We start from the raw sequence: 21334 nt of genomic DNA on the forward strand, positions 1-21334 counted from the left end.
ACGGACACCCTGTGGGCTTCCGTAATGCATACCTGAATCCAGTCGTTGTTCCAGGTATGTTTCAGCCCTCAATACGACTTGGTTGTCTGCACCGACAGACGTGCTCAGTTGTTGTTCACTTTGTTCCTCTATTTTTGATTAGCCTTCATTTTTTCAAATAGGTCGCCCTACTTAAATAGAGTGCCATTGAGTGAAAGAGATTGAAAATAGCTCGGAAATTGGGACATAGACACAAGGTATGGGGCCAGTGTAATGAAGATATATAGTTCTGGTACAACACTGAAACGACCACACAACAACTGTATCCTCCTCTTAACTAGGTTCCCTGTCATAGTGACCGCATCCTCCTCCCTTCACGAGGCGCCGGACGGTGCACAGTGAGGTAGGTAGAACTAAGGGATGTTCCCTTAAGTATCTTAAGTATTTTAATGACACTTAGCCAAAATCCTTGACACCGCCCATGCTCCATTCACTTTAGAAGTAAAGCTTGAAGCATCGTTCCCCAGGTGTATGAATGAAAATACGTTCTGCCTGAAAGACACAGGTATTTTCTCTATCTTTTTCCCAATTAAGATAGGCAATTTATTGAGGCAAATAGGTTTTCAACAAAACTTTATTGTTTTTGTGTCCCACACAGACAAATAAAGCCCTGATGAGGGTTCGAAAACTCGCTATTCGAACCTGAAACGCGTCGGCATACCAACAAGAGCCAGTTATATCATGGAGTGATTGATTGGAACATATTAATTTTTGTTTCTGCTCTTGGTTTCACATCGCTTTGTTTGTCTATAAATATGAATTCATTTTGCAAATATTGATGAAATGCATTTTTGTTAATATGTATTGTTCTGTGTTACTGTGATATTGTTTTGATTTGTTCTTTTTGTCAAAATTGTAAGATATTGTGTAAATTGTGTATCTATTTCTGCTAAAAAACAAAATTTCTTCAAAAAATAATTAAAAAAAATAAGAAGTAATAGGTATAAATAAAAGTACCTTACCAGGTTTCATAAAATTGTACTTGGTTTCTATCCAATAAGTTCTACACTAAGATATGAGGGGTTGGGCATCATTCCTGTTTCCTAGAGTTTAAATGGTCCAGCCCTTCCCTCAGTCCCGCCAGGACCTAACTCCTTTGTTTACATAACAAACAAACAAGAGCAAAGGTCTGCACCTACATTGATGTCAATGGTGATCTGCAATGTCACCAGTGAGATCTTCTTGATGTGGTTTATATATAGATAATAAATACTATTTAAATGCACTATGAAACAAAGCCCATTCTCAAACACATCCCTTGTAGTTGTAGTGCAACTCTGGAGTAATATGCTCTGCAACTAGCTCTTCTTAATATAACTATACATAGTAACAAGACTGCAGCTCGTATGTTACAAAACGTGGAAACAGCAGATTTTGATTTCTAAATGTTGAGAAATGTTTCCTCATTGTTATGTCATCTTCAAAATACAGATTGGTGTCAAAGAATCTCATATCACTAAAGGGCCCTTGAAGCCGAGTCAATCAAGAGCGACTATTTTCTCGCCAGCAACGATATAAAACAGACCTGTGAAAGGTAACACTGAATCCAAGAAAAAGATCCCTTGCAGTATCAAAAGATGGGGATGGAAGGGGCTCATACAAATACCTTCTGGGTCAGAAAAAAGACAACATGGTGAAACAGGATCACAGCCGGAAAGGAGTATGGGGTAGCTCATACTAAAGGGACAGACTTCAAATTACAGCTTATTCCTAAAGAACATACTGCATGCAGGAGGCATCCCTAGATCAGAGACTATAATCTTATAGAACTGATTAAGCCTCTCAAACTATGGAAGTACTCTGACAAGTAGGTACTCCAATTCAATCATGGACACCAGCAGAAATGGAAATATACTCAGATGTGTTATGTATGTGCCAAATGGCTCAAACCTTGGCATAACTGACGAGTGAGCCAAGGGTAGAAGGGCCAGTCATATAATTATTATCAGGATCACAGATTTTATGATCCAACAAAACCAGGTGCCAGACAGCTAGATTGAGCTGGGAGCTCGATTTAGCTTTGGTTCCTCATATGGCTTTTGTTCCTCCTAAGGACAAAAAAAATGTAAAAAATGACTCCAAGGTCAAGAAATATGCCAACATAAATTAAAATATAGAAGCCACTCAAAACGTAATAAATGAGGAATTAAATCATGACAAGCAAAGGCTGGAACTTAGGCGGCCACAGATCATTGCCTGTTATCTCGGCCTTGTGCATGTTCATGTCTAAAAGTGGTAGAGGTCCACTTTGGTTTGTGAAGTTCTCAGCTGTAATCATATGGAGATTACCTGTGCGGATTGCATAAATGTTGTAAACTATGATGAACGTCATATAATGAGCACATATGGTTATTTAGAGGTGACAGATGGATAAGCACAGGTGTTCGAAATCTGACTTCTAGATGGAAGGCTGGTCCAATGTAGAGCCCAATGAAATCTAAAGCATTGCAGATTCAAGAGAACTCATTACCTGTGGCTGCATTCTTATGCTGGAACGTGGTAAGGTACAAATGCATTCCTTCCCTGAAGTTCTGAAAACAAAATAGTAATGTTTTTATTAATATGTTGTAGAAACTGGATGTGTTTCTTTGCTAAATCTAATACTTCCCAGCAAGTGCGGACATGTGTTGAAAAGCGGTGTGATAAAGACAGGCTGTGATTGAGAGGTTGGGCTACTTAAAAAAAATAAAAACAAAAAAACGACAGTAGATTATCAAAATACAGAAATTAAACTTGCTAAATATACACTGCACTTCATTAGTCCAAACAAATGAAACCACACAAGTGGTATATGCTCCACCGCATAGCTACCTGAACAGGAAGGAAACCATAGTGACTACGCCCCTTAATTTTAATCCTCTTTCTGCGCCATAGCAACCATCATCAAACACACACAATTAAATGTAAAAATCAATTATTAAAAGCAGATAAGGCCTCATGGGGTTTCAGATGCTCAGCTTTGTTGCAACTTCAATAAAAAAAAAAATTGATCCATAAAAGCAGATACAACAAGCAGGTCAGGTCTTTCCAAACTAGTGTAATCGTTACATGTTTTTAAAACACTTTATTGCTAGCACATGCAACTAGAACAGGCAAATATAAACATAACAGCCTAGCTTTGGTGGCTAAACACAAAAATATTTTCAAATTAAAAAATAAAATTACGTACAATTTTACTACAAAAGTACAGGCCCTCTCTAACTGGCAGACTACTTACAACAGGTGTAATTCGTTTCAATCCTCATCAATGGAACCTATGAAAGCCTTTCAAATGAGATGTCCTGGGAATACAACTTTAGTTGGCAATGCGCTTCGACACAGACTCCATGTGAGATAGCTTTTAGCACAGCAGGTAAGAGTAGTATGTAGAAGCAGGTGAACGCAGTATTGTGCACATGAAATGCTGGGATTGCTCAATTAAGCAACAGTATGCATTTATCATCATGCAATGCACTGACAGGTACTACAGTACGCTGCTTCCTCTTTGATATGACTATTTGATTCTCACTGTACACACATAAAAAATTAAGAATCTTGTCAGGGAGGTGACTGGGATGAAGATTCCTCTGATGTAGAAACAGGCTTACAAGTAAGCAATATTTCGTTCTCATAATAGGATCTTTATTAAAAGTTACAAAAAATTGAAAATAGGTCCACTGTATCAGATCATAGTTAGTACCTGTAACAAAAAACAAATAAACGTTTCTATACACAGTAGTAACTTTCTAACCAAACACGTTCCTCAACATGGCCTTGCCCATTTGAGAATCAGCTCTGTAATCTGAGTCTAGACAGCAGTGTCTAGTGAATGATTTTATAGATCTCTATAAAGCCTGCAGCCACTTTGCAAATATCCTAAATTGGGGATCGAAATAAAGACTGGGTGACGTCCATCTCTTATCAAATGAAGCTTTAAATAGCCGGTTGACCTTTTTGCTAATAGTAACAGAACTGTGTACAAAACAATCCACCTGGAGATGTACTGTTCGTATCTGGCAAAATTGTTGCTTCGGCTTTCAAATACCCTTGCTTTTGTCTACGCAGAAAACCAGGACACACCGGACTTCCAGATTATGTAAAGACTGCTATCAATGAAGAGAATAAATATTTTTAAAATACAAGCAATGAAATAGATTGTTTCACATTGAAATTTAGCACAACGTCAAAAAAAAAAGGAAGGATGAGTCCTTACCACTACCATACAAGTATGGTGATAGGAAACTTAAAAACTCCATTTAACTTACAATGAGGTGCCCAAAGAAGGCAATGGGTGCCTAAGTTGAACAAACCTAGGTTACTTTGCATACATGATAGAAGATTCTGGGTGCAGAGCAGTTTCCGGTTTCCTCTTAACATGTGAAGCAGCACTACCACTTTCATGGCTAGACAAGAGCACTGGGTAGTGCTCTGGTTTGGAATGCCTAACATTTGATCATGGGCCACAGAATTAGAACTATTGGTAGAAAGTTATAGGGAGATCTTGTTGACCAACTTATCAAAAATGAATTTTTGGTGGAATCTTGATTCAAGATACAACATTTGGGAATTAACTGCTTACTGATACTGCACAGAGGTCTGTTTGTAGACAGGCCAATTCACAGACATCATCTAGAAATCATTGGTTGTTCTTATTGTATTTTCAGATATTCTGCTGTTATTGAAGATGCCTGGAAACTACCCATTTCCAAATTGCTTATGCTTACAGAGATGCGTCCTGGATTAGTATTGCGGTCTTGGTTTAGATAGTAAGTGGTTGTGGTGAAGTCCATTTCAACCACCACTCTTATCCGCCATCAGAGACAGATGCCGTGAGGACTAGATGCGTCACTCTGAGCTCCAATAGGTTGATCTGGGCCAGGTTTATTGTATTGGTAACATCCCACACGAGCCCCAAAACTTGTTTAAGATGCACTTGTGCCAAAAGTTTTGTTAAGGAAACCCTGGTGAAACACTCTCTCTACTGTCACGTTGGGTATAACTTAAGTACTACCTTCATTTAGTTTGTGTACTGTAAGAGAGAAGCAAATTCAACAAACCACTGGCAATAGCTCTTGTTTTGCACACACAAACTACATAGTTTCCTGGCAAATTCTCTGATCAAGGGGCCTTTAATGGTCTAGTGTTTCAACTCAGGAAACCAATGACACAACGTGTTCAACATTTGCGTTCTTACTCTGTTTTAAGACTACTGTGCATACTTGCAAAGGATTAGACTGATTCCGCACACCTCCTCCTGAGATGGGAAATTGTGCATGAGGTTGTGAGAAGGCACAGGAGAATGGCATTCAGCAATGAGTCTTCCACACGCAGTTTCTCTTTCTTCTATGTGGAACCATGATCTGCTTTATAAACCTGTAAACCAGAGGCCCCATGTGTGTTGGACTACCAGGGATAACAACTTCAACAAACCAGTTTCACTAAACTGTTGCACCCACCTCTAGGTTTTGGACAATTGCAACATGATAGAAGCAACTGCAGGACTACTTGTAAGTTAATCTATTGTCTTTCAAATTGCTTTCCAAGTGACTTAATTGATTCCTCAAACACTACTGAAACAATCCTATTTAGCCATGTATTTTGAAAAATGAAGAGGACTGGTCCCATGAATCCTAGCTAAGAAATAGGACGATATGTAAGTTGTAAAGTCTTTTTTAGGAGCTAGCCCGTCTCAATTCCCAATAATCTGCCCTGATTCATCAAAACAGGGGGCTGAGGGGAGCAACAGTTAGATGTGTGGTACGTTATCCTGCCTCATAAATATGTGATCCCAACTATGAATCTTCACACTTTTTTTGACTCAAGGAGTAATTCCCTACAAATTGTCTAGTGTTTTTTCACTGAAAGGTACATTATATTTCTTGGTATTGTGCAAAAAAGAGCAAAATCAATTGCACAAGGTGACATCCTTCATCATAAAGTTGCTTGTTAAGTTAGATGCAAGTACAAGATGAGAGCCATTCAGGCCCTTTTTCCCTCAACCTAGATGACCATGCTCTAAGGCCTTCATCTGATGAGTGCTACTTCCAGAACCTGAATATTTTATTGGGACTTTTAGCTACTATTTTAAACAACTTGAATACGTTCAAACTGATTGACCTGTATGAATGGGACCAGAGATATCGATGCACGAATGTAGACCTTCAATGCTCAATTGTGTTCAACAGAGTGTGAGTCTCTTCCACACCTGGCGATAGCCTATTTCCTTCCACTTTACACGCAATATATTGGTTTTGATAGGTATCTTTTTTTCAAGTCTAGGTAGTGCTTGTCTCAACCTGACAAACCAGGAACGATTTTCTTGCACAAGATTCATTTCAAATTAGTTTTCTTTTTTTACTAAACTTCACGAGTTAGATCTATTTCCTATGTCACAGTACTCTGTGAGATCTCTCAATTTAGAACACAAGTTCATTTAAGTTATTAAAGTTCTCAAAATGATCAAGGTTCTTTCAATCGCTTGCACTTTGTAAACAAATCATTAATTATGCACTTTGGTATTGCAACGTCATACTGTAATCTTAACGATCAAGTTACTTACCTTCGGTAACAATATATCTGTAAGAGACATATATTAGTTATGGATTCCTCACCTTAGAATTACCCCCAGGCATCAGACTGGATCCGGCACGTTGGTAGGTGGAGTCAGTCGACTTTGTGTTTGTCGGTGGCATCATGATCGCCAGACGTTGCGGTATCTTAGACGCCGCCCCTGTGCACAGACGTCCGTTTTTTACACGACAGTCCACATCAGAAGCGCAGAGCCATGCAAGACACTGACCACTGGTGCACAAAACTTGGGCCCTGAAAGGGAGTCCCTTACACTAGAAGTCGGTTCGCAGAACGGGGAGGATGGGTGGGTCGGTGAGGAACCAGAACTAATATATGTCTCTTACAGATATATCATCACAGAGGTAAGTAACTTGTTCATCTGAAAAAGACTATTAGTTATGGATTCCTCACCTTAGAATGGATACCCCAGCAATACCAACCCCAGAGGGGGGTTTGCGAACTACGTTAACACCAGAAAGTCCTGGAGAACTGAATGGCCGAAGAAGCCGTCTCCGGACTTGGCTGCCCAGGCAGTAATGTTTGGTGAACGTGTGCAATGAATCCCACGTGGCTGCCTGGCAGATGTCATGAAGAGGAACTCCACGCCCCAAAGCAGTAGTGGCTGCCGTCGCCCTAGTGGAATGAACGTGCAGCCACACTGGAGGTTCCTTTTTCACTAAGTAATAACAAATTTTGATGCATAGAACGACCTATAGAAAGATGGTATGCTTTTGCACGGCCCAACCTTTCTTGGCGCCCACATAGCCAACAAAGAGCTGATCAGCAAGCTAGAGGGACACTAACGGAGAGAAAAGCATGGCTCTTGCAAGAGAAATGGGTATTTATGATGCATATGGGACAACCTGTTTTTGGGAGTATACACGTGCATTTCATGACCAATATAGCCTCTACTAGGGCTAAAGTTTACTTGCTAAGACGTGTCTAGAGACTTTCACTTAAGGCTTTTAAGCTTCACTTTAAAATGTATTTTTTTCCAGGAGAAATGGCTTTAAGAAGCTATCATTCCAAGTACAGCTACATAAATGTTTTCATACTTCTAAACGTAAGCAATTAGGACTGCCATACATTTGGAAAAATAACAAGAAAAGGTGAGTATTCAGAACTGCTGGTCATCACGCTTATCTTCTTGATGGAACTATGCATCGTGAAGATCGACTGCATACATCCAGTCTCCCTACTGCAGATGAGACTATATCTGATGCAGGCCCTGTATTCTCACCATCTTAACCCATTTACTGTCTTTAGGTGTATGAAGGACTGGAAATCTCCTTTGTGCCTCTGTTTATTACTAGAAAGCAGCTGGCAAATATGGCTTTGTTCGGTAGAGATTTACTATTTCTGTCTACTAAAGAGCAGAAACATTGCGAACAGCTAGTCCAGGACAAGAGGTATGGTGTTTGAGGGTGGAATGCGGAGGAACTTTTTGAAATTCCAAGAGTATCTTTCTGCGCAACATCTGGCAACCATCTGTAGTCTGTCATGCTGTGGAAGATGCCCCCCATCAATTGTGGTGCATATAAGTGAAAGCTCAAAAGGCACGGTTTGCTGCTACGCTGTGGCTTACCAAGAGCAACTGAAGACTGTCACCTTTGTCTTTAAAGGATATTAGGTTTTGCAGATGTTTTTCTGTTTGAACTTTCTGATGGAAGAATTCTTAAGCTACTACAAAGCAATTATCTGGAGCTCTGTGAAGAGGTTTTTACAGTTTGAGAGTCCAATTTAGTTTACGTCTTGTGGACCTTGTCACTGGTATGAGGCTCCAAGAAAGGTAGGTATTTTACTTTTATGATGGACATCTCGTTACAATAAAGAACAAGCATTAGAAATGCAATCGGGCTCGGATTTATTTGAGTTTGAGCTAATGGCATTGTAAATGCCAATGTCTTTTTGCCATGTGTTATGGAGTGTGTGCATGTGGTGTGTAGTGGAAGTATGTTGGTTGAATTGTAATTTTACCAATGGTGGCATGCTGTGCTTTATATGAATATGTTTAAAAGTAAAGTGTACCATACTGCGATTGCTTGGTGGAAAAGTGCACTGCCGGCTGGAGGTGTGTGTGCCTGGTGGAAGGGTGCACTGACGGCTGGTGGGTGTGTGCTTGGTAAAAGCGTGCACAGATGGATGATGGTTGTTGGTGTTTGTGCATGGTGAAAGCATTCATTGACGGCTGGGGGTGTGTTGTTGTGTGTGTTGTTTTCTGTGTGCTGGTGAGTGTGTGCTGGTGAGTCTGTGGGGGTGAGCCTGGGGAGTGAGTGTGGTGGTGAGTGTGTTGTGTTGAGTGGTGACAAGTGTGTGGTGTTGAGAGACTGAAGTGTGTGGTTTGTGTGTGGTGTATGTGTGTGTGGTGTTTTCTGCACACTCACACACTGCCCCGTAACAGTCACACACTGCTCACCCGCACACTCCCAATGTCACCCTGCATAGTCACACACTGCTCACCCGCACACTCCCAATGTCACCCTGCATAGTCACACACTGCTCACCCGCACACTCCCAATGTCACCCTGCATAGTCACACAATGTGCACCCTGACACACTGTCTCTGCACTCTGCAGTCACTCTGCAGTCACTCTGCAGTCACTCTGCAGTCACTCTGCAGTCACTCTGCAGTCACTCTGCAGTCACTCTGCAGTCACTCTGCAGTCACTCTGCAGTCACTCTGCAGTCACTCTGCAGTCACTCTGCAGTCACTCTGCAGTCACTCTGCAGTCACTCTGCAGTCACTCTGCAGTCACTCTGCAGTCACTCTGCAGTCACTCTGCAGTCACTCTGCACTCTGCAGTCACTCTGCAGTCACTCTGCAGTCACTCTGCACTCTGCAGTCACTCTGCACTCTGCAGTCACTCTGCACTCTGCAGTCACTCTGCACTCTGCAGTCACTCTGCACTCTGCAGTCACTCTGCACTCTGCAGTCACTCTGCACTCTGCAGTCACTCTGCACTCTGCAGTCACTCTGCACTCTGCAGTCACTCTGCAGTCACTCTGCACTCTGCAGTCACTCTGCACTCTGCAGGCACTCTGCACTCTCTCTGCAGGCACTCTGCACTCTCTCTGCAGGCACTCTGCACTCTCTCTGCAGGCACTCTGCACTCTCTCTGCAGGCACTCTGCACTCTCTCTGCAGGCACTCTGCACTCTCTCTGCAGTCACTCTGCACTCTCTCTGCAGTCACTCTGCAGTCACTCTGCAGTCACTCTGCAGTCACTCTGCAGTCACTCTGCAGTCACTCTGCAGTCACTCTGCAGTCACTCTGCAGTCACTCTGCAGTCACTCTGCAGTCACTCTGCAGTCACTCTGCAGTCACTCTGCAGTCACTCTGCAGTCACTCTGCAGTCACTCTGCAGTCACTCTGCAGTCACTCTGCAGTCACTCTGCAGTCACTCTGCAGTCACTCTGCAGTCACTCTGCAGTCACTCTGCAGTCACTCTGCACTCTGCAGTCACTCTGCACTCTGCAGTCACTCTGCACTCTGCAGTCACTCTGCACTCTGCAGTCACTCTGCAGTCTGCAGTCACTCTGCAGTCACTCTGCAGTCACTCTGCAGTCACTCTGCAGTCACTCTGCAGTCACTCTGCAGTCACTCTGCAGTCACTCTGCAGTCACTCTGCAGTCACTCTGCAGTCACTCTGCAGTCACTCTGCAGTCACTCTGCAGTCACTCTGCAGTCACTCTGCAGTCACTCTGCAGTCACTCTGCAGTCACTCTGCAGTCACTCTGCAGTCACTCTGCAGTCACTCTGCAGTCACTCTGCAGTCACTCTGCAGTCACTCTGCAGTCACTCTGCAGTCACTCTGCAGTCACTCTGCAGTCACTCTGCAGTCTGCAGTCACTCTGCACTCTGCAGTCACTCTGCACTCTGCAGTCACTCTGCAGTCACTCTGCAGTCACTCTGCAGTCACGCTGCAGTCACGCTGCTGTCACGCTGCTGTCACTCTGCACTCTGCAGTCACTCTGCACTCTGCAGTCACTCTGCACTCTGCAGTCACTCTGCACTCTGCAGTCACTCTGCACTCTGCAGTCACTCTGCAGTCTGCAGTCACTCTGCAGTCTGCAGTCACTCTGCAGTCTGCAGTCACTCTGCAGTCACTCTGCAGTCACTCTGCAGTCACTCTGCAGTCACTCTGCAGTCACTCTGCAGTCACTCTGCAGTCACTCTGCAGTCACTCTGCAGTCACTCTGCAGTCACTCTGCAGTCACTCTGCAGTCACTCTGCAGTCACTCTGCAGTCACTCTGCAGTCACTCTGCACTCTGCAGTCACTCTGCACTCTGCAGTCACTCTGCACTCTGCAGTCACTCTGCACTCTGCAGTCACTCTGCAGTCACTCTGCACTCTGCAGTCACTCTGCAGTCACTCTGCACTCTGCAGTCACTCTGCAGTCACTCTGCAGTCACTCTGCACTCTGCAGTCACTCTGCAGTCACTCTGCACTCTGCAGTCACTCTGCAGTCACTCTGCACTCTGCAGTCACTCTGCACTCTGCAGTCACTCTGCAGTCACTCTGCACTCTGCAGTCACTCTGCACTCTGCAGTCACTCTGCAGTCACTCTGCACTCTGCAGTCACTCTGCAGTCACTCTGCAGTCACTCTGCAGTCACTCTGCAGTCACTCTGCACTCTGCAGTCACTCTGCTGTCACTCTGCTGTCACTCTGCTGTCACTCTGCACTCTGCTGGCACTCTGCACTCTGCTGGCACTCTGCACTCTGCTGGCACTCTGCACTCTGCAGTCACTCTGCTGTCACTCTGCTGTCACTCTGCTGTCACTCTGCAGTCACTCTGCAGTCACTCTGCAGTCACTCTGCAGTCACTCTGCAGTCACTCTGCAGTCACTCTGCAGTCACTCTGCAGTCACTCTGCAGTCACTCTGCAGTCACTCTGCAGTCACTCTGCAGTCACTCTGCAGTCACTCTGCAGTCACTCTGCAGTCACTCTGCAGTCACTCTGCAGTCACTCTGCAGTCACTCTGCAGTCACTCTGCAGTCACTCTGCAGTCACTCTGCAGTCACTCTGCAGTCACTCTGCAGTCACTCTGCAGTCACTCTGCACTCTGCAGTCACTCTGCACTCTGCAGTCACTCTGCACTCTGCAGTCACTCTGCACTCTGCAGTCACTCTGCAGTCACTCTGCACTCTGCAGTCACTCTGCAGTCACTCTGCACTCTGCAGTCACTCTGCAGTCACTCTGCAGTCACTCTGCACTCTGCAGTCACTCTGCAGTCACTCTGCACTCTGCAGTCACTCTGCAGTCACTCTGCACTCTGCAGTCACTCTGCACTCTGCAGTCACTCTGCAGTCACTCTGCACTCTGCAGTCACTCTGCACTCTGCAGTCACTCTGCAGTCACTCTGCACTCTGCAGTCACTCTGCAGTCACTCTGCAGTCACTCTGCACTCTGCAGTCACTCTGCAGTCACTCTGCACTCTGCAGTCACTCTGCTGTCACTCTGCTGTCACTCTGCTGTCACTCTGCTGTCACTCTGCACTCTGCTGGCACTCTGCACTCTGCTGGCACTCTGCACTCTGCAGTCACTCTGCTGTCACTCTGCTGTCACTCTGCTGTCACTCTGCTGGCACTCTGCACTCTGCTGGCACTCTGCACTCTGCAGTCACTCTGCAGTCACTCTGCACTCTGCAGTCACTCTGCAGTCACTCTGCAGTCACTCTGCAGTCACTCTGCAGTCACTCTGCAGTCACTCTGCAGTCACTCTGCAGTCACTCTGCAGTCACTCTGCAGTCACTCTGCAGTCACTCTGCAGTCACTCTGCAGTCACTCTGCAGTCACTCTGCAGTCACTCTGCAGTCACTCTGCAGTCACTCTGCAGTCACTCTGCAGTCACTCTGCTGTCACTCTGCAGTCACTCTGCTGTCACTCTGCTGTCACTCTGCACTCTGCTGTCACTCTGCACTCTGCTGGCACTCTGCACTCTGCTGGCACTCTGCACTCTGCTGGCACTCTGCAGTCACTCTGCTGTCACTCTGCTGTCACTCTGCTGTCACTCTGCTGTCACTCTGCTGGCACTCTGCTGGCACTCTGCTGGCACTCTGCACTCTGCAGTCACTCTGCAGTCACTCTGCACTCTGCAGTCACTCTGCAGTCACTCTGCAGTCACTCTGCAGTCACTCTGCAGTCACTCTGCAGTCACTCTGCAGTCACTCTGCAGTCACTCTGCAGTCACTCTGCAGTCACTCTGCAGTCACTCTGCACTCTGCAGTCACTCTGCAGTCACTCTGCACTCTGCAGTCACTCTGCAGTCACTCTGCAGTCACTCTGCAGTCACTCTGCAGTCACTCTGCAGTCACTCTGCAGTCACTCTGCAGTCACTCTGCAGTCACTCTGCAGTCACTCTGCAGTCACTCTGCAGTCACTCTGCAGTCACTCTGCACTCTGCAGTCACTCTGCACTCTGCAGTCACTCTGCAGTCACTCTGCACTCTGCAGTCACTCTGCAGTCACTCTGCACTCTGCAGTCACTCTGCAGTCTGCTGTCACTCTGCAGTCACTCTGCAGTCACTCTGCAGTCACTCTGCAGTCACTCTGCAGTCACTCTGCAGTCACTCTGCAGTCACTCTGCAGTCACTCTGCAGTCACTCTGCAGTCACTCTGCAGTCACTCTGCAGTCACTCTGCAGTCACTCTGCAGTCACTCTGCAGTCACTCTGCACTCTGCAGTCACTCTGCAGTCACTCTGCACTCTGCAGTCACTCTGCAGTCACTCTGCACTCTGCAGTCACTCTGCAGTCACTCTGCACTCTGCAGTCACTCTGCAGTCACTCTGCACTCTGCAGTCACTCTGCAGTCACTCTGCACTCTGCAGTCACTCTGCAGTCACTCTGCACTCTGCAGTCACTCTGCAGTCACTCTGCACTCTGCAGTCACTCTGCAGTCACTCTGCACTCTGCAGTCACTCTGCAGTCACTCTGCACTCTGCAGTCACTCTGCAGTCACTCTGCACTCTGCAGTCACTCTGCACTCTGCAGTCACTCTGCACTCTGCAGTCACTCTGCACTCTGCAGTCACTCTGCACTCTGCAGTCACTCTGCACTCTGCAGTCACTCTGCACTCTGCAGTCACTCTGCAGTCACTCTGCACTCTGCAGTCACTCTGCAGTCACTCTGCACTCTGCAGTCACTCTGCACTCTGCAGTCACTCTGCACTCTGCAGTCACTCTGCAGTCACTCTGCACTCTGCAGTCACTCTGCAGTCACTCTGCACTCTGCAGTCACTCTGCAGTCACTCTGCACTCTGCAGTCACTCTGCAGTCACTCTGCAGTCACTCTGCAGTCACTCTGCAGTCACTCTGCAGTCACTCTGCAGTCACTCTGCAGTCACTCTGCAGTCACTCTGCAGTCACTCTGCAGTCACTCTGCAGTCACTCTGCAGTCACTCTGCACTCTGCAGTCACTCTGCAGTCACTCTGCACTCTGCAGTCACTCTGCAGTCACTCTGCACTCTGCAGTCACTCTGCAGTCACTCTGCAGTCACTCTGCAGTCACTCTGCACTCTGCAGTCACTCTGCAGTCACTCTGCAGTCACTCTGCAGTCACTCTGCACTCTGCAGTCACTCTGCAGTCACTCTGCACTCTGCAGTCACTCTGCAGTCACTCTGCAGTCACTCTGCACTCTGCAGTCACTCTGCAGTCACTCTGCACTCTGCAGTCACTCTGCAGTCACTCTGCACTCTGCAGTCACTCTGCAGTCACTCTGCAGTCACTCTGCAGTCACTCTGCAGTCACTCTGCAGTCACTCTGCAGTCACTCTGCAGTCACTCTGCAGTCACTCTGCAGTCACTCTGCAGTCACTCTGCAGTCACTCTGCAGTCACTCTGCAGTCTGCAGTCACTCTGCAGTCACTCTGCAGTCACTCTGCACTCTGCAGTCACTCTGCACTCTGCAGTCACTCTGCACTCTGCAGTCACTCTGCACTCTGCAGTCACTCTGCACTCTGCAGTCACTCTGCACTCTGCAGTCACTCTGCACTCTGCAGTCACTCTGCACTCTGCAGTCACTCTGCACTCTGCAGTCACTCTGCACTCTGCAGTCACTCTGCACTCTGCAGTCACTCTGCACTCTGCAGTCACTCTGCACTCTGCAGTCACTCTGCACTCTGCAGTCACTCTGCAGTCACTCTGCAGTCACTCTGCAGTCACTCTGCAGTCACTCTGCAGTCACTCTGCAGTCACTCTGCAGTCACTCTGCAGTCACTCTGCAGTCACTCTGCAGTCACTCTGCAGTCACTCTGCAGTCACTCTGCAGTCACTCTGCAGTCACTCTGCAGTCACTCTGCACTCTGCAGTCACTCTGCACTCTGCAGTCACTCTGCACTCTGCAGTCACTCTGCACTCTGCAGTCACTCTGCACTCTGCAGTCACTCTGCACTCTGCAGTCACTCTGCACTCTGCAGTCACTCTGCACTCTGCAGTCACTCTGCACTCTGCAGTCACTCTGCACTCTGCAGTCACTCTGCACTCTGCAGTCACTCTGCACTCTGCAGTCACTCTGCACTCTGCAGTCACTCTGCACTCTGCAGTCACTCTGCACTCTGCAGTCACTCTGCACTCTGCAGTCACTCTGCACTCTGCAGTCACTCTGCACTCTGCAGTCACTCTGCACTCTGCAGTCACTCTGCACTCTGCAGTCACTCTGCACTCTGCAGTCACTCTGCACTCTGCAGTCACTCTGCACTCTGCAGTCACTCTGCACTCTGCAGTCACTCTGCACTCTGCAGTCACTCTGCACTCTGCAGTCACTCTGCACTCTGCAGTCACTCTGCAGTCACTCTGCACTCTGCAGTCACTCTGCAGTCACTCTGCAGTCACTCTGCAGTCACTCTGCAGTCACTCTGCAGTCACTCTGCAGTCTGCAGTCACTCTGCAGTCTGCAGTCACTCTGCAGTCACTCTGCAGTCTGCAGTCACTCTGCAGTCTGCAGTCACTCTGCAGTCTGCAGTCACTCTGCAGTCTGCAGTCACTCTGCAGTCACTCTGCAGTCTGCAGTCACTCTGCAGTCACTCTGCAGTCTGCAGTCACTCTGCAGTCACTCTGCAGTCTGCAGTCACTCTGCAGGCAGTCTGCAGTCACTCTGCAGTCTGCAGTCACTCTGCAGTCACTCTGCAGTCTGCAGTCACTCTGCAGTCTGCAGTCACTCTGCAGTCTGCAGTCACTCTGCAGTCTGCAGTCACTCTGCAGTCACTCTGCACTCTGCAGTCACTCTGCAGTCACTCTGCACTCTGCAGTCACTCTGCAGTCACTCTGCAGTCACTCTGCAGTCACTCTGCAGTCACTCTGCAGTCACTCTGCAGTCACTCTGCAGTCACTCTGCAGTCACTCTGCAGTCACTCTGCAGTCACTCTGCAGTCTGCAGTCACTCTGCAGTCACTCTGCAGTCTGCAGTCACTCTGCAGTCACTCTGCAGTCTGCAGTCACTCTGCAGGCAGTCTGCAGTCACTCTGCAGTCTGCAGTCACTCTGCAGTCACTCTGCAGTCTGCAGTCACTCTGCAGTCTGCAGTCACTCTGCAGTCTGCAGTCACTCTGCAGTCTGCAGTCACTCTGCAGTCACTCTGCACTCTGCAGTCACTCTGCAGTCACTCTGCACTCTGCAGTCACTCTGCAGTCACTCTGCAGTCACTCTGCAGTCACTCTGCAGTCACTCTGCAGTCACTCTGCAGTCACTCTGCAGTCACTCTGCAGTCACTCTGCAGTCACTCTGCAGTCACTCTGCAGTCACTCTGCAGTCACTCTGCAGTCACTCTGCAGTCACTCTGCACTCTGCAGTCTGCAGTCACTCTGCAGTCACTCTGCACTCTGCAGTCACTCTGCAGTCACTCTGCACTCTGCAGTCACTCTGCAGTCACTCTGCAGTCACTCTGCAGTCACTCTGCAGTCACTCTGCAGTCACTCTGCAGTCACTCTGCAGTCACTCTGCAGTCTGCAGTCACTCTGCAGTCACTCTGCAGTCTGCAGTCACTCTGCAGTCACTCTGCAGTCACTCTGCAGTCACTCTGCAGTCACTCTGCAGTCACTCTGCAGTCACTCTGCAGTCACTCTGCAGTCACTCTGCAGTCACTCTGCAGTCACTCTGCAGTCACTCTGCAGTCACTCTGCAGTCACTCTGCAGTCACTCTGCAGTCACTCTGCAGTCACTCTGCACTCTGCAGTCACTCTGCAGTCACTCTGCACTCTGCAGTCACTCTGCAGTCACTCTGCAGTCACTCTGCAGTCACTCTGCACTCTGCAGTCACTCTGCAGTCACTCTGCAGTCACTCTGCAGTCACTCTGCAGTCACTCTGCAGTCACTCTGCAGTCACTCTGCAGTCACTCTGCAGTCACTCTGCAGTCACTCTGCAGTCACTCTGCAGTCACTCTGCAGTCACTCTGCAGTCACTCTGCAGTCACTCTGCAGTCACTCTGCAGTCACTCTGCAGTCACTCTGCAGTCACTCTGCAGTCACTCTGCAGTCACTCTGCAGTCACTCTGCACTCTGCAGTCACTCTGCAGTCACTCTGCACTCTGCAGTCACTCTGCAGTCACTCTGCACTCTGCAGTCACTCTGCAGTCACTCTGCACTCTGCAGTCACTCTGCAGTCACTCTGCACTCTGCAGTCACTCTGCAGTCACTCGTCACTCTGCAGTCACTCTGCAGTCACTCTGCAGTCACTCTGCAGTCACTCTGCAGTCACTCTGCAGTCACTCTGCAGTCACTCTGCAGTCACTCTGCAGTCACTCTGCAGTCACTCTGCAGTCACTCTGCAGTCACTCTGCAGTCACTCTGCAGTCACTCTGCAGTCACTCTGCAGTCACTCTGCAGTCACTCTGCAGTCACTCTGCAGTCACTCTGCAGTCACTCTGCAGTCACTCTGCAGTCACTCTGCAGTCACTCTGCAGTCACTCTGCACTCTGCAGTCACTCTGCACTCTGCAGTCACTCTGCACTCTGCAGTCACTCTGCACTCTGCAGTCACTCTGCACTCTGCAGTCACTCTGCAGTCACTCTGCACTCTGCAGTCACTCTGCAGTCACTCTGCACTCTGCAGTCACTCTGCAGTCACTCTGCAGTCACTCTGCACTCTGCAGTCACTCTGCAGTCACTCTGCACTCTGCAGTCACTCTGCAGTCACTCTGCACTCTGCAGTCACTCTGCAGTCACTCTGCACTCTGCAGTCACTCTGCAGTCACTCTGCAGTCACTCTGCAGTCACTCTGCAGTCACTCTGCACTCTGCAGTCACTCTGCAGTCACTCTGCACTCTGCAGTCACTCTGCAGGCACTCTGCAGGCACTCTGCAGGCACTCTGCAGGCACTCTGCACTCTGCAGTCACTCTGCACTCTGCAGTCACTCTGCAGGCACTCTGCACTCTGCAGTCACTCTGCACTCTGCAGTCACTCTGCAGTCACTCTGCACTCTGCAGTCACTCTGCAGTCACTCTGCACTCTGCAGTCACTCTGCAGTCACTCTGCACTCTGCAGTCACTCTGCACTCTGCAGTCACTCTGCAGTCACTCTGCAGTCACTCTGCAGTCACTCTGCACTCTGCAGTCACTCTGCAGTCACTCTGCAGTCACTCTGCAGTCACTCTGCACTCTGCAGTCACTCTGCAGGCACTCTGCACTCTGCAGTCACTCTGCAGGCACTCTGCACTCTGCAGTCACTCTGCAGTCACTCGTCACTCTGCAGTCACTCTGCAGTCACTCTGCAGTCACTCTGCAGTCACTCTGCACTCTGCACTCTGCAGTCACTCTGCAGTCACTCTGCACTCTGCAGTCACTCTGCAGTCACTCTGCAGTCACTCTGCAGTCACTCTGCAGTCACTCTGCAGTCACTCTGCAGTCACTCTGCACTCTGCAGTCACTCTGCAGGCACTCTGCACTCTGCAGTCACTCTGCAGTCACTCGTCACTCTGCAGTCACTCTGCACTCTGCAGTCACTCTGCAGTCACTCTGCACTCTGCAGTCACTCTGCAGTCACTCGTCACTCTGCAGTCACTCTGCACTCTGCAGTCACTCTGCAGTCACTCTGCAGTCACTCTGCAGTCACTCTGCACTCTGCAGTCACTCTGCAGTCACTCTGCAGTCACTCTGCAGTCACTCTGCACTCTGCAGTCACTCTGCAGTCACTCTGCAGTCACTCTGCAGTCACTCTGCACTCTGCAGTCACTCTGCAGTCACTCTGCACTCTGCAGTCACTCTGCAGTCACTCTGCACTCTGCAGTCACTCTGCAGTCACTCTGCACTCTGCAGTCACTCTGCAGTCACTCTGCACTCTGCAGTCACTCTGCAGTCACTCGTCACTCTGCAGTCACTCTGCACTCTGCAGTCACTCTGCAGTCACTCTGCAGTCACTCGTCACTCTGCAGTCACTCTGCAGTCACTCGTCACTCTGCAGTCACTCTGCACTCTGCAGTCACTCTGCAGTCACTCTGCAGTCACTCTGCAGTCACTCTGCAGTCACTCTGCAGTCACTCTGCAGTCACTCTGCAGTCACTCTGCAGTCACTCTGCAGTCACTCTGCAGTCACTCTGCAGTCACTCTGCAGTCACTCTGCAGTCACTCTGCAGTCACTCTGCAGTCACTCTGCACTCTGCAGTCACTCTGCACTCTGCAGTCACTCTGCACTCTGCAGTCACTCTGCACTCTGCAGTCACTCTGCACTCTGCAGTCACTCTGCACTCTGCAGTCACTCTGCAGTCACTCTGCACTCTGCAGTCACTCTGCAGTCACTCTGCACTCTGCAGTCACTCTGCAGTCACTCTGCAGTCACTCTGCACTCTGCAGTCACTCTGCAGTCACTCTGCACTCTGCAGTCACTCTGCACTCTGCAGTCACTCTGCAGTCACTCTGCACTCTGCAGTCACTCTGCAGTCACTCTGCAGTCACTCTGCAGTCACTCTGCAGTCACTCTGCAGTCACTCTGCAGTCACTCTGCAGTCACTCTGCAGTCACTCTGCAGTCACTCTGCAGTCACTCTGCAGTCACTCTGCACTCTGCAGTCACTCTGCAGGCACTCTGCAGGCACTCTGCAGGCACTCTGCACTCTGCAGTCACTCTGCAGGCACTCTGCAGGCACTCTGCAGGCACTCTGCAGTCACTCTGCACTCTGCAGTCACTCTGCAGGCACTCTGCACTCTGCAGTCACTCTGCACTCTGCAGTCACTCTGCAGGCACTCTGCACTCACTCTGCAGGCACTCTGCACTCACTCTGCAGTCACTCTGCAGGCACTCTGCAGTCACTCTGCAGTCACTCTGCAGTCACTCTGCAGTCACTCTGCAGTCACTCTGCAGTCACTCTGCAGTCACTCTGCAGTCACTCTGCAGTCACTCTGCAGTCACTCTGCAGTCACTCTGCAGTCACTCTGCAGTCACTCTGCAGTCACTCTGCAGTCACTCTGCAGTCACTCTGCAGTCACTCTGCAGTCACTCTGCACTCTGCAGTCACTCTGCAGTCACTCTGCAGTCACTCTGCAGTCACTCTGCACTCTGCAGTCACTCTGCAGTCACTCTGCACTCTGCAGTCACTCTGCAGTCACTCTGCAGTCACTCTGCAGTCACTCTGCACTCTGCAGTCACTCTGCAGTCACTCTGCACTCTGCAGTCACTCTGCAGTCACTCTGCACTCTGCAGTCACTCTGCAGTCACTCTGCACTCTGCAGTCACTCTGCAGTCTGCAGTCACTCTGCAGTCACTCTGCAGTCACTCTGCAGTCACTCTGCAGTCACTCTGCAGTCACTCTGCAGTCACTCTGCAGTCACTCTGCACTCTGCAGTCACTCTGCACTCTGCAGTCACTCTGCACTCTGCAGTCACTCTGCACTCTGCAGTCACTCTGCACTCTGCAGTCACTCTGCACTCTGCAGTCACTCTGCACTCTGCAGTCACTCTGCACTCTGCAGTCACTCTGCAGTCACTCTGCAGTCACTCTGCAGTCACTCTGCACTCTGCAGTCACTCTGCAGTCACTCTGCACTCTGCAGTCACTCTGCAGGCACTCTGCACTCTGCAGTCACTCTGCAGGCACTCTGCACTCTGCAGTCACTCTGCAGTCACTCTGCAGGCACTCTGCACTCTGCAGTCACTCTGCAGTCACTCTGCAGTCACTCTGCAGTCACTCTGCAGTCACTCTGCAGTCACTCTGCAGTCACTCTGCAGTCACTCTGCAGTCACTCTGCAGTCACTCTGCAGTCACTCTGCAGTCACTCTGCAGTCACTCTGCAGTCACTCTGCAGTCACTCTGCAGTCACTCTGCAGTCACTCTGCAGTCACTCTGCAGTCACTCTGCACTCTGCAGTCACTCTGCAGTCACTCTGCACTCTGCAGTCACTCTGCACTCTGCAGTCACTCTGCACTCTGCAGTCACTCTGCACTCTGCAGTCACTCTGCACTCTGCAGTCACTCTGCACTCTGCAGTCACTCTGCACTCTGCAGTCACTCTGCACTCTGCAGTCACTCTGCACTCTGCAGTCACTCTGCACTCTGCAGTCACTCTGCACTCTGCAGTCACTCTGCAGTCACTCTGCACTCTGCAGTCACTCTGCAGTCACTCTGCACTCTGCAGTCACTCTGCAGTCACTCTGCACTCTGCAGTCACTCTGCAGTCACTCTGCAGTCACTCTGCAGTCACTCTGCAGTCACTCTGCAGTCACTCTGCAGTCACTCTGCAGTCACTCTGCACTCTGCACTCTGCAGTCACTCTGCACTCACTCTGCACTCTGCAGTCACTCTGCACTCACTCTGCACTCTGCAGTC

General features: G+C 48.9%; 1 protein-coding gene across 1 annotated transcript in view; it reads right to left on the reverse strand.

The window, feature by feature from the left end:
- The window catches only part of NPEPPS (aminopeptidase puromycin sensitive), a 1244137-nt gene that overhangs the window by 489670 nt on the left and 733133 nt on the right, over positions 1-21334 (reverse strand). The window contains exon 12 of the mRNA XM_078645599.1: positions 2510-2570. Within this exon, the coding sequence (XP_078501725.1) occupies positions 2510-2570 (61 nt within the window). The remainder of the gene's footprint in view (positions 1-2509; positions 2571-21334) is intronic.

Source organism: Lissotriton helveticus, chromosome 5_1, assembly GCF_964261635.1.
Source record: "Lissotriton helveticus chromosome 5_1, aLisHel1.1, whole genome shotgun sequence".
NCBI lineage: Eukaryota > Metazoa > Chordata > Amphibia > Caudata > Salamandridae > Lissotriton > Lissotriton helveticus.